We start from the raw sequence: 14,425 nt of genomic DNA, 5'->3' as shown, positions 1-14,425 counted from the left end.
CTTGCATCCTGATAATGGAGATTAGTCCACATAAAAGCAGCTGTTCGGACAGGAATAAAGAGATAAGGTGTATGTTCACATGGCATCATAATGACACATACAATACATGTGGAAGCAAGAAATTCATGTAAACATACCCTTAAGACAGAAAGAGCAAGTGCAAGACTTTGTAGCACATGATTTTTCCAAGCCACCAACCTCCATTGGAGGATGCTGGACATTTGTACATGTCATGTCATCACGAGCTGTAGCGTCAAATGAAGACTGCGAATTCTGATTTCCTGGTGATACAACCATCTCCTCTTGAGTCAGACATTCACCCTCATTAGTCTTATCATTAATTACAATCTTACTAGCCTCACTGGCATATGGCAGCAACTCACTATCAGTGTCTTCATCATCTTCCCCTTCACAGCCACCCTCTGATTCCAAGGAAGACTCCGCCTTGTCGTTGAGGCCAGAAGAATCCAAAGATACGCAACGATTCCTCGCGTCATCATCATCCTTGGATAGTAGCCCAGCTGCCTGAGCAGCCATGTGCTGAACCTTGGCTCCACGGAAAATTGAAGTCCTTGTGAAGTCCTCTTTGCCAATACCATCAACCAGAACTTCAAAAAGGTTTCCTGATGCCCCAGCATTGGCCTTTGCCTTTTCATCAGACTCTTTCCTAGGGTCAGCGACCTTTTCGACCCGACTAATCTTGACTCCACCTGCATTCTTCTCCAGATCGCATGAGGCTGGCCGCTTGCCAAGGACATTTGTCAGGTCTCCAAAGGCCCGCCGGACACTGCCCTGGGTGTTTTCAGTCATTGCAGCTTCCAGGTACTCACCAACTTGACAAGATTAACAGCAAAATCGCGGCCGACAACCATATAATACAACTGCATTGATCAATTCAGAAACAAAATACAATGTGAGTGATGTATTCATACTGTGTTGAGAAAGAAGGGGGTAAATGCACATAAGCATGGTTTAGATTTTAGAGCCAAAACAAAGGGCTAATGTTTGCGAATAGTGAAAATGGTTGTGCCGTCTTATATACAGGACAACGGGAAGCAAAAGGAATCCCATGTGCTCGGAGGCTAGGAGCTAACTGAATATTCAGCGTAAATCAAGCCGACTAAGTGCCAATGGATGCAAAATTGGATGAGATCGAGGGTTTCTGAGACGGAATCCTCCCGCTCTCGCCCCCCAAAAGAATACATAGGACGTAATGCGCGTTAATTCCGCAGAGTTGACAACGATTTAGCGGGGAAATAGGGTTCCATTCCGTCGTCTTAGTACAAAGTAGAGTCGCTACAAAAACATGGAAACGGCGAGTCTATCGTCAGGATGGATCAACGGGGATTCCAGCTCTACACCGGAAGGGGGGGAAGCCGAATCTGACAGGAAACATGGTGGGGCGGTGGCCTCACCCCCCAGCCTCCCGCGTAGTAGCCACCGGGCCAAAACCTACAGATGCGGTGGCGAGACGGAGAGGAGGGTTAGGGTTTGGGGGCGCAGACCTCGCCGCGGGACGCCCGCCGTTCCTCCCGAGATCGCCCTCCGGAGCGGGGGGCGCGCGAGGAGAGTGGGGTGGGGTGGGAAGGGACTCTCTCTCTCTCTCTGTGGTTGTGGGGGTGGGGGTGGAGGCGAAAAGGGTTGGAGCGGGGCGGGGCGGCGCGAGCAGGGAAGGCCTGGCGCCTGGCGGTCCCGGGTTGCGCGCGCTCGCGTTCGGAAATTTGGGCGCCGGGCCCGTGCGCGCGCGCCGGGCGCGGGAGGTTCCGCTCGGGTCGGCGCGCGTTGGTTGGTAGGAATAGGATGGACCTGCCCCGCCACGGGTCCGTCGCGTCGGTCGTTCGGCGTTCCGTGGATCTGCTCCGATGCCGCAACGCTAGGCGTCGGTGCAGCGAATCGTGCACCCGGATCGGCCACCTCCACCGCCGTCGGATCTCTCTTACATATGAGATCAGGCACTATAAGTAAACAAGAGAGAGTGGAGTTGTATCTTAAAGCATCTCCGGCAGTTTGTCCCCTAGGACGCCGAAAAAACGCCGTCTGGGGCCGAGCCGGCGTTAATTTCGGTGTCGGGGCGAACGTGTTCCCAGTCGCCGCCCCCAAATCGACACAACTCGACACAAACATGACACAAACTCGGCGATTTCATTCAAATTTGTACAAAAACAGCAAACATGATTTAAAAACAAGTACGCCTAGCCCTACTACGTCGTTGTCGCCGTCCGCCTTCTACATGCCGAGGAGCCTGTAGAACCGGGTGTAGTCATCGTCATCATCGTCATCATCGTCGCCGCCGCCCTGCGTGGTGCCGCCCCCGTCCCTGCTGCACCCCTGACCAGGGTCGCCGACGCGCGAAGGGTTGGACGGCCCGAGCGCGTCCTCGTCGTCACTGTCGAGGACGACGATGACGCCCTCACCGCGTCCGCGGGGTCGAGCTTTGATCTCCTCATAGGCCCGGCGCTGGCGCTCCACCAGCTCGCGGACGTAGTCCGCCTTCGCCCACTTGAGGATGGTCTCGTCATCGGCGGCCATCTCCTCGTGCTCCTTCTTCACGGGGAGCAACCCCGGCTCGGTCTTCGACCGAACGAGGCGGAGGGAACGAGGGGATGGGCGGTCGCCCTCATTGATGACTGCGGCTCTGGCTTGACGGGGCGGAGCGCCGGCGACCCGAAGGGAAGCGAGTCAGAGCCCGCCGACGAGGAGGTAGCCATCTCCATTCGCCGTGGCATCCAGGAACTACCGCGACGGTGATAGAAGGGCGGGGGCGCCGGGTACTCGAGGTGCGGCGTGTTGCCGGCCTCGAGGGTGCGGCCGGAAATGCCCCACCATTAGCGCCGCCCATCGGAGTTGAGGCATCCACAGGGCACGGTGTCGTTTGTGGAGGCGACCTGATCGGCGTGGCGACAGTCGAAGTACATCGTCCATAGCATGTGGCTGTCGGCGGCGTACCTCGGCTCATTCCGTTGCGCCTCCGACAGCGACGAACGGGTGCGCACTATCTCGGCATGCCGTTCGGCATCGGTGGGCGCTAGGGGCACCGGGACGCCGCCGGCGCTCTGTTGGGGAACGTTGCAGAAAATTAAAATTTTTCCTACGGTTTCACCAAGATCCATCTATGAGTTCATCTAAGCAACGAGTCATGGAAGATGCATCTACATACCACTTTGTAGATCGCGAGCGGAAGCGTTCAAAAGAACGGGGTTGAAGTAGTCGTTCTCGTCGTGATCCTATCACCGGAGATCCTAGCGCCGAACGGACGGCACCTCCGCGTTCAACACACGTACGGAGCGGATGACGTCTCCTCCTTCTTGATCCAGCAAGGGGGAAGGAGAGGTTGATGATGATGGCTCCAGCAGCAGCACAACGGCGTGGTGGTGGTGGAACAGCAGCACTCCGGCAGGGCTTCGCCAAGCACGTGACGGAGGAGGAAGAGGTGTAGCAGGGGGAGGGAGGCGCCAGAACTTCAGGGTGCGGCTGCCCCCTCCCCCCTCCCTTTATATAGGCCCCCAAGGGAGGGCGCTGGCCCTGGGAGATCCAATCACCCAAGGGGGGCGGCGGCCAAGGGGGTGGAGTACCCCCCAAGGCAAGTGGGGCGCCCCCCCCCCCAGGGTTTCAACCCTAGGCGCAGGGGGTGGGCCAAGGGGGGCGCGCCAGCCCACTATGGGCTGGTTCCCCTCCCCACTTCAGCCCTTGGGGCCCTCCGGGATGGGTGGCCCCACCCGGTGGACCCCCGGGACCCTTTCGGTGGTCCCGGTACAATACCGGGCGACCCCGAAACTTTCCCGATGGCCGAAATATCACTTCCTATATATAATTCTTCACCTCCGGACCATTCCGGAACTCCTCGTGACGTCCGGGATCTCATCCGGGACTCCGAACAACATTCGGTATGCTGCATACTCATATTCATACAGCCCTAGCGTCATCGAACCTTAAGTGTGTAGACCCTACGGGTTCGGGAGACACGCAGACATGACCGAGACGGCTCTCGGGCAATAACCAACAGCGGGATCTGGATACCCATGTTGGCTCCCACACGCTCCTCGATGATCTCATCGGATGAACCACGATGTCGAGGATTCGAACAACCCCGTATACAATTCCCTTTGTCAATCGGTACGTTACATGCCCGAGACTCGATCGTCGGTATCCCAATACCTCGTTCAGTCTCGTTACCGGCAAGTCACTTTACTCGTACCGCAATGCATGATCCCATGACCAAACACTTGGTCACTTTGAGCTCATTGTGATGATGCCTTACCGAGTGGGCCCAGAGATACCTCTCCGTCATACGGAGTGACAAATCCCAGTCTCGATCCGTGTCAACCCAACAGAGACTTTCGAAGATACCTGTAGTGCACCTTTACAGTCACCCAGTTACGTTGTGACGTTTGGTACACCCAAAGCACTCTTACGGTATCCGGGAGTTACACGATCTCATGGTCTAAGGAAGAGATACTTGACATTGAAACAGCTCTAGCAAAACGAACTACACGATCTTGTGCTATGCTTAATATTGGGTCTTGTCCATCACATCATTCTCCTAATGATGTGATCCCGTTATCAACGACATCCAATGTCCATAGCCAGGAAACCATGACTATCTGTTGATCACAACGAGCTAGTCAACTAGAGGCTCACTAGGGACATATTGTGGTCTATGTATTCACACGTGTATTACGATTTCCGGATAATACAGTTATAGCATGAATAAAAGACAACTATCATGAACAAAGAAATATAATAATAATCCTTTTATTATTGCCTCTAGGGCATATTTCCAACAGTCTCCCACTTGCACTAGAGTCAATAATCTAGTTACATTGTGATGAATCGAACACCCATAGAGTTCTGGTGTTGATCATGTTTTGCTCGCGAGAGAGGTTTAGTCAACGGATCTGCGACATTCAGATCCGTATGTACTTTGCAAATTTCTATGTCTCCATCTTGAACATTTTCACGGATGGAGTTGAAACGACGCTTGATGTGCCTGGTCTTCTTGTGAAACCTGGGTTCCTTGGCAAGGGCAATAACTCCAGTGTTGTCACAGAAGAGTTTGATCGGCCCCGACGCATTGGGTATGACTCCTAGGTCGGTGATGAACTCCTTCACCCAAATAGCTTCATGCGCTGCCTTCGAGGCTGCCATGTACTCCGCTTCACATGTAGATCCCGCCACCACGCTCTGCTTGCAGCTGCACCAGCTTACTGCTCCACCATTCAACATATACACGTATCCGGTTTGTGACTTAGAGTCATCCAGATCTGTGTCGAAGCTAGCGTCGACGCAACCCTTTATGACGAGCTCTTCGTCACCTCCATAAACGAGAAACATGTCCTTTGTCCTTTTCAGGTACTTCAGGATATTCTTGACCGCTGTCCAGTGTTCCTTGCCGGGATTACTTTGGTACCTTCCTACCAAACTTACGACAAGGTTTACATCAGGTCTGGTACACAGCATGGCATACATAATAGATCCTATGGCTGAAGCATAGGGGATGACACTCATCTCTTCTATATCTTTTGCCGTGGTCGGGCATTGAGCCGAGCTCAATCTCACACCTTGCAATACAGGCAAGAACCCCTTCTTGGACTGATCCATTTTGAACTTCTTCAAAATTTTATCAAGGTGTGTGCTTTGTGAAAGACCTATGAGGCGTCTCGATCTATTTCTATAGATCTTGATGCCTAATATATAAGCAGCTTCTCCAAGGTCCTTCATTGAAAAACACTTATTCAAGTAGGCCTTAATGCTGTCCAAGAATTCTATATCATTTCCCATCAGAAGTATGTCATCTACATATAATATGAGAAATGCTACAGAGCTCCCACTCACTTTCTTGTAAACGCAGGCTTCTCCATAAGTCTGCATAAACCCAAACGCTTTGATCATCTCATCAAAGCGAATGTTCCAATTCCGAGATGCTTGCACCAGCCCATAAATGGATCGCTGGAGCTTGCATACTTTGTTAGCGTTCTTAGGATCGACAAAACCTTCCGGCTGCATCATATACAGTTCTTCCTTAAGATGCCCGTTAAGGAATGCCGTTTTGACGTCCATCTGCCATATCTCATAATCATAGTATGCGGCAATTGCTAACATGATTCGGACGGAGTTAAGCTTCGCTACGGGAGAGAAAGTCTCATCGTAGTCAATCCCTTGAACTTGCCGATAACCCTTAGCGGCAAGTCGAGCTTTATAGACGGTAATATTACCATCCGCGTCCGTCTTCTTCTTAAAGATCCATTTGTTTTCTATCGCTTGCCGTTCATCGGGCAAGTCTGTCAAAGTCCATACTTTGTTTTCATACATGGATTCTATCTCGGATTTCATGGCTTCAAGCCATTTGTTGGAATCTGGGCCCGCCATTGCTTCTTCATAGTTCGAAGGTTCACCGTTGTCCAACAACATGATTTCCAGGACAGGGTTGCCGTACCACTCTGGTGCGGAACATGTCCTTGTGGACCTACGAAGTTCAGTAGCAACTTGATCCGAAGTACCTTGATCATCATCATTATTTTCCTCTTCAGTTGGTGTAGGCATCACAAGAACATTTTCCTGAGCTGCACTACTATCCCGTTCAAGAGGTAGTACTTCATCGAGTTCTACTTTCCTCCCACTTACTTCTTTCGAGAGAAACTCTTTTTCCAGAAAGGATCCGTTCTTGGCAACAAAGATCTTGCCCTCGGATCTTAAGTAGAAGGTATACCCAATGGTTTCTTTAGGGTATCCTATGAAGACGCATTTTTCCGACTTGGGTTCGAGCTTTTCAGGTTGAAGTTTCTTGACATAAGCATCGCATCCCCAAACTTTTAGAAATGACAGCTTAGGTTTCTTCCCAAACCATAATTCATACGGTGTCATCTCAACGGATTTAGACGGTGCCCTATTTAAAGTGAATGTAGCTGTCTCTAGAGCGTATCCCCAAAATGATAGCGGTAAATCGGTAAGAGACATCATAGATCGCACCATATCCAATAGAGTGCGATTACGACGTTCGGACACACCGTTACGCTGAGGTGTTTCATGCGGCGTGAGTTGTGAAACGATTCCACATTTTCTTAAGTGTGTACCAAATTCGTGACTTAAATATTCTCCTCCACGATCCGATCGTAAGAATTTTATCTTTCGGTCACGTTGACTCTCTACTTCATTCTGAAATTCCTTGAACTTTTCAAAGGTCTCAGACTTGTGTTTCATCAAGTAGACATACCCATATCTAGTCAAGTCATCAGTGAGAGTGAGAACATAACGATATCCTCCGCGAGCCTCAGTGCTCATTGGACCGCACACATCGGTATGTATGATTTCCAACAAGTTGGTTGCTCGCTCCATTGTTCCGGAGAACGGGGTCTTGGTCATTTTGCCCATGAGGCATGGTTAGCATGTGTCAAATGATTCATAATCGAGAGACTCTAAAAGTCCATTAGCATGGAGCTTCTTCATGCGCTTGACACCAATGTGACCAAGGCGGCAGTGCCACAAGTATGTGGGACTATCGTTATCAACTTTACATCTTTTGGTATTCACGCTATGAATATGTGTAACATTACGTTCGAGATTCATTAAGAATAAACCATTGACCATCGGGTCATGACCATAAAACATATCTCTCATATAAATAGAACAACCATTATTCTCGGATTTAAATGAGTAGCCATCTCGTATTAAATGAGATCCAGATACAATGTTCATGCTCAAACTTGGCACTAAATAACAATTATTGAGGTTTAAAACTAATCCCGTAGGTAAATGTAGAGGTAGTGTGCCGACGGCGATCACATCGACCTTGGAACCATTCCCGACGCGCATCGTCACCTCGTCCTTCGCCAGTCTCCGCTTATTCCGCAGCTCCTGCTGTGAGTTACAAATGTGAGCCACGGCACCGGTATCAAATATCCAGGAGTTACTACGAGTACTGGTAAGGTACACATCAATTACATGTATATCAAATATACCTTTAGTGTTGTCGGCCTTCTTGTCCGCTAAGTATTTGGGGCAATTCCGCTTCCAGTGACCCTTCCCCTTGCAATAAAAGCACTCAGTTTCAGGCTTGGGTCCATTCTTTGACTTCTTCCCGGCAACTGGCTTACCGGGCGCGGCAACATCTTTGCCGTCCTTCTTGAAGTTCTTCTTACCCTTGCCCTTCTTGAACTTAGTGGTCTTATTGACCATCAACACTTGATGTTCTTTCTTGATTTCAACCTCTGCTGACTTCAGCATTGAAAATACTTCAGGAATGGTCTTCACCATCCCCTGCATATTGTAGTTCATCACAAAGCTCTTGTAGCTTGGTGGGAGCGACTGAAGGATTCTGTCAATGACCGCCTCATCCAGGAGGTTAATGTCCAGCTGGGACAGGCGGTTGTGCAACCCAGACATTTTGAGTATATGCTCACTGACAGAACTATTTTCCTCCATCTTACAACTATAGAACTTGTCGGAGACTTCATATCTCTCGACCCGGGCATGAGCTTGGAAAACTAGTTTCAGCTCCTCGAATATCTCATATGCTCCGTGTTGCTCAAAACGCTCTTGGAGCCCCGGTTCTAAGTTGTAAAGCATGCCGCACTGAACGAGGGAGTAATCATCAGCGCGAGACTGCCAAGCATTCATAATGTCTTGGTTCTCTGGGACGGGTGCATCACCTAGCGGTCCTTCTAGGACATATTGTTTCGTGGCAACTATGAGGATGATCCTCATGTTCCGGACCCACTCCGTATAGTTGCTGCCATCATCTTTCAGCTTGGTTTTCTCTAGGAACGCGTTGAAGTTCATGTTGACATGAGCGGCGGCCATTTGATCTACAAGACATATTTGCAAAGGTTTTAGACTAAGTTCATGATAATTAAGTTCATCTTATCAAATTATTATAATGAACTCCCACTCAGATTAGACATCCCTCTAGTCATCTAAGTGTTACACGATCCGAGTCGACTAGGCCGTGTCCGATCATCACGTGAGACGGACTAGTCATCGTCGGTGAACATCTCCATGTTGATCGTATCTTCCATATGACTCGTGTTCGACCTTTCGGTCTCTGTGTTCCGAGGCCATGTCTATACATGCTAGGCTCGTCAAGTTAACCCTAAGTGTTCTGCATGTGTAAATCTGTCTTACACCCGTTGTATGTGAACGTAAGGATCTATCACACCCGATCATCACGTGGTGCTTCGAAACGACGAACTTTAGCAACGGTGCACAGTTAGGGGGAACACTTTCTTGAAATTATTATAAGGGATCATCTTATTTACTACCGCCATTCTAAGTAAACAAGATGCATAAAACATAATAAACATCACATGCAATTATATACTAGTGACATGATATGGCCAATATCATATAGCTCCTTCGATCTCCATCTTCGGGGCTCCATAATCATCTTCGTCACCGGCATGACACCATGATCTCCATCATCATGATCTCCATCATTGTGTCTTCATGAAGTTGTCACGCCAACGACTACTTCTACTTCTATGGCTAACGCGTTTAGCAATAAAGTAAAGTAATTTACATGGCGTTCTTCAATGACACGCAGGTCATACAAAAAATAAAGACAACTCCTATGGCTCCTGCCGGTTGTCATACTCATCGACATGCAAGTCGTGATTCCTATTACAAGAACATGATCTCATACATCACAATATATCATTCATCATTCATCACAACTTCTGGCCATATCACATCACATGACAATTGCTGCAAAAACAAGTTAGACGTCCTCTAATTGTTGTTGCATCTTTTACGTGGCTGCAATTGGGTTCTAGCAAGAACGTTTTCTTACCTACGAATAACCACAATGTGATTTTTTGTCAACTTCTATTTACCCTTCATAAGGACCCTTTTCATCGAATCCGCTCCAACTAAAGTGGGAGAGACAGACACCCGCCAGCCACCTTATGCAACTAGTGCATGTCAGTCGGTGGAACCGGTCTCACGTAAGCGTACATGTAAGGTTGGTCCGGGCCACTTCATCCCACAATACCGCTGAAGGAAGATAAGACTAGTAGCGGCAAGCAAGTTGACAAGATCTACGCCCACAACAAAATTGTGTTCTACTCGTGCAATAGAGAACTAGGCATAGACCTAGCTCTGATACCACTGTTGGGGAACGTTGCAGAAAATTAAATTTTTTCCTACGGTTTCACCAAGATCCATCTATGAGTTCATCTAAGCAACGAGTCATGGGAGATGCATCTACATACACTTTGTAGATCGCGAGCGGAAGCGTTCGAAAGAATAGGGTTGACGTAGTCGTTCTCGTCTTGATCCTATCACCGGAGATCCTAGCGCCGAACGGACGGCACCTTCGCATTCAACACACGTACGGAGCGGATGACGTCTCCTCCTTCTTGATCCAGCAAGGGGGAAGGAGAGGTTGATGATGATGGCTCCAGCAGCAGCACAACGGCGTGGTGGTGGTGGAACAGCAGCACTCCGGCAGGGCTTCGCCAAGCACGTGACGAAGGAGGAAGAGGTGTAGCAGGGGAGGGACGCGCCAGAACTTCAGGGTGCGGCTGCCCCCTCCCCCTCCCTTTATATAGGCCCCCAAGGGGGGGCGCCGGCCCTGGGAGATCCAATCTCCCAAGGGGGGCGGCGGCCAAGGGGGTGGAGTACCCCCCAAGGCAAGTGGGGCGCCCCCCCCCCCCCCCCCCTAGGGTTTCAACCCTAGGCGCAGGGGGTGGGCCAAGGGGGGTGCACCAGCCCACTATGGGCTGGTTCCCCTCCCCACTTCAGCCCTTGGGGCCCTCCGGGATGGGTGGCCCCACCCGGTGGACCCCCGGGACCCTTTCGGTGGTCCCGGTACAATACCGGGCGACCCCGAAACTTTCCCGATGGCCGAAATATCACTTCCTATATATAATTCTTCACCCCCGAACCATTCCGGAACTCCTCGTGACGTCCGGGATCTCATTCGGAACTCCGAACAACATTTGGTATGCTGCATACTCATATTCATACAACCCTAGCGTCACCGAACCTTAAGTGTGTAGACCCTACGGGTTCGGGAGACACGTAGACATGACCGAGACGGCTCTCGGGCAATAACCAACAGCGGGATCTGGATACCCATGTTGGCTCCCACATGCTCCTCGATGATCTCATCGGATGAACCACGATGTCGAGGATTCGAACAACCCCGTATACAATTCCCTTTGTCAATCGGTACGTTACATGCCCGAGACTCGATCGTCGGTATCCCAATACCTTGTTCAGTGTCGTTACCGGCAAGTCACTTTACTCGTACCGTAATGCATGATCCCATGACCAAACACTTGGTCACTTTGAGCTCATTATGATGATGCATTACCGAGTGGGCCCAGAGATACCTCTCCGTCATACGGAGTGACAAATCTCAGTCTCGATCCGTGTCAACCCAACAGACACTTTTGGAGATACCTGTAGTGCACCTTTATAGTCACCCAGTTACGTTGTGACGTTTGGTACACCCAAAGCACTCTTACGGTATCCGGGAGTTACACGATCTCATGGTCTAAGGAAGAGATACTTGACATTGAAAAAGCTCTAGCAAAACGAACTACACGATCTTGTGCTATGCTTAGGATTGGGTCTTGTCCATCACATCATTCTTCTAATGATGTGATCCCGTTGTCAATGACATCTAATGTCCATAGTCAGGAAACCATGACTATCTGTTGACCAACGAGCTAGTCAACTAGGGACATATTGTGGTCTATGTATTCACACGTGTATTACGATTTCCGGATAATACAGTTATAGCATGAATAAAAGACAACTATCATGAACAAAGAAATATAATAATAATCCTTTTATTATTGCCTCTAGGGCATATTTCCAACAGTCTCCCACTTGCACTAGAGTCAATAATCTAGTTACATTGTGATGAATCGAACACCCATAGAGTTCTGGTGCTGATCATGTTTTGCTCGCGAGAGAGGTTTAGTCAACGGATCCGCGACATTCAGATCCGTATGTACTTTGCAAATTTCTATGTCTCCATCTTGAACATTTTCACGGATGGAGTTGAAACGACGCTTGATGTGCCTGGTCTTCTTGTGAAACCTGGGTTCCTTGGCAAGGGCAATAGCTCCAGTGTTGTCACAGAAGAGTTTGATCGGCCCCGACGCATTGGGTATGACTCCTAGGTCGGTGATGAACTCCTTCACCCAAATAGCTTCATGCGCTGCCTTCGAGGCTGCCATGTACTCCGCTTCACATGTAGATCCCGCCACCACGCTCTGCTTGCAGCTGCACCAGCTTACTGCTCCACCCTTCAACATATACACGTATCCGGTTTGTGACTTAGAGTCATCCAGATCTGTGTCGAAGCTAGCGTCGACGTAACCCTTTATGACGAGCTCTTCGTCACCTCCATAAATGAGAAACATGTCCTTTGTCCTTTTCAGGTACTTCAGGATATTCTTGATGCCTAATATATAAGCAACTTCTCCAAGGTCCTTCATTGAAAAACACTTATTCAAGTAGGCCTTAATGATGTCCAAGAATTCTATATCATTTCCCATCAGAAGTATGTCATCTACATATAATATGAGAAATGCTACATAGCTCCCACTCACTTTCTTGTAAACGCAGGCTTCTCCATAAGTCTGCATAAACCCAAACGCTTTGATCATCTCATCAAAGCGAATGTTCCAATTCCGAGATGCTTGCACCAGCCCATAAATGGATCGCTGGAGCTTGCATACTTTGTTAGCGTTCTTAGGATCGACAAAACCTTCCGGCTGCATCATATACAGTTCTTCCTTAAGATGCCCGTTAAGGAATGCCGTTTTGACATCCATCTGCCATATCTCATAATCATAGTATGCGGCAATTGCTAACATGATTCGGACGGACTTAAGCTTCACTACGGGAGAGAAAGTCTCATCGTAGTCAATCCCTTGAACTTGCCGATAACCCTTAGCGACAAGTCGAGCTCTATAGATGGTGACATTACCATCCGCGTCCGTCTTCTTCTTAAAGATCCATTTGTTTTCTATCGCTCGCCGATCATCGGGCAAGTCAGTCAAAGTCCATACTTTGTTTTCATACATGGATTCTATCTCGGATTTCATGGCTTCTAGCCATTTGTTGGAATCTGGGCCCGCCATCGCTTCTTCATAGTTGGAAGGTTCACCGTTGTCTAACAAACATGATTTCCAGGACAGGGTTGCCGTACCACTCTGGTGCGGAACGTGTCCTTGTGGACCTACGAAGTTCAGTAGCAACTTGATCCGAAGTACCTTGATCATCATCATTATTTTCCTCTCCAGTCGGTGTAGGCACCACAGGAACATTTTCCTGAGCCGCACTACTTTCCGGTTCAAGAGGTAGTACTTCATCGAGTTCTACTTTCCTCCCACTTACTCCTTTCGAGAGAAACTCTTTTTCCAGAAAGGATCCGTTCTTGGCAACAAAGATCTTGCCCTCGGATCTTAAGTAGAAGGTATACCCAATGGTTTCCTTAGGGTATCCTATGAAGACGCATTTTTCCGACTTGGGTTCGAGCTTTTCAGGTTGAAGTTTCTTGACATAAGCATCGCATCCCCAAACTTTTAGAAACGACAGCTTAGGTTTCTTCCCAAACCATAATTCATATGGTGTCGTCTCAACGGATTTAGACGGTGCCCTATTTAAAGTGAATGTAGCTGTCTCTAGAGCGTATCCCCAAAATGATAGCGGTAAATCGGTAAGAGACATCATAGACCGCACAATATCTAATAGAGTGCGATTACAACGTTTGGACACACCGTTACGCTGAGGTGTTCCAGGCGGCGTGAGTTGTGAAACGATTCCACATTTCCTTAAGTGTGTACCAAATTCGTGACTTAAGTATTCTCCTCCACGATCTGATCGTAGGAATTTTATCTTTCGGTCACGTTGATTCTCTACCTCATTCTGAAATTCCTTGAACTTTTCAAAGGTCTCAGACTTGTGTTTCATTAAGTAGACATACCCATATCTACTCAAGTCATCAGTGAGAGTGAGAACATAACGATATCCTCCGCGAGCCTCAACACTCATTGGACCGCACACATCGGTATGTATGATTTCCAACAAGTTGGTTGCTCGCTCCATCGTTCCGGAGAACAGAGTCTTGGTCATCTTGCCCATGAGGCATGGTTCGCATGTGTCAAATGATTCATAATCGAGAGACTCTAAAAGTCCATCAGCATGGAGCTTCTTCATGCGCTTGACACCAATGTGACCAAGGCGGCAGTGCCACAAGTATGTGGGACTATCATTATCAACTTTACATCTTTTGGTATTCACGCTATGAATATGTGTAGTATTACGCTCGAGATTCATTAAGAATAAACCATTGACCATCGGAGCATGACCATAAAACATATCTCTCATATAAATCGAACAACCATTATCCTCAGACTTAACTGAGTAGCCATCTCGTATTAAACGAGATCCAGATACAATGTTCATGCTCAAA

At 48.7% G+C, this 14,425-nt stretch overlaps 1 protein-coding gene across 1 annotated transcript in view; it reads right to left on the bottom strand.

The window, feature by feature from the left end:
- Positions 1–1,636, bottom strand: part of LOC119321299 — a 1,865-nt gene extending 229 nt beyond the window's left edge. The window contains exons 1-4 of the mRNA XM_037595042.1: positions 1,506–1,636; positions 384–881; positions 138–281; positions 6–40 (exon numbers count right to left, since the gene is read on the bottom strand). Of these exons, the coding sequence (XP_037450939.1) occupies positions 6–40; positions 138–281; positions 384–810 (606 nt within the window). The 5' untranslated portion in view covers positions 811–881; positions 1,506–1,636. The remainder of the gene's footprint in view (positions 1–5; positions 41–137; positions 282–383; positions 882–1,505) is intronic.
- Between the last annotated feature and the right edge of the window lie 12,789 nt (positions 1,637–14,425).

This window comes from Triticum dicoccoides, chromosome 6B, assembly GCF_002162155.2.
Source record: "Triticum dicoccoides isolate Atlit2015 ecotype Zavitan chromosome 6B, WEW_v2.0, whole genome shotgun sequence".
In the NCBI taxonomy this organism is placed as follows: Eukaryota; Viridiplantae; Streptophyta; class Magnoliopsida; order Poales; family Poaceae; genus Triticum; species Triticum dicoccoides.
This window is presented reverse-complemented; position numbering and strand designations above follow the sequence as displayed.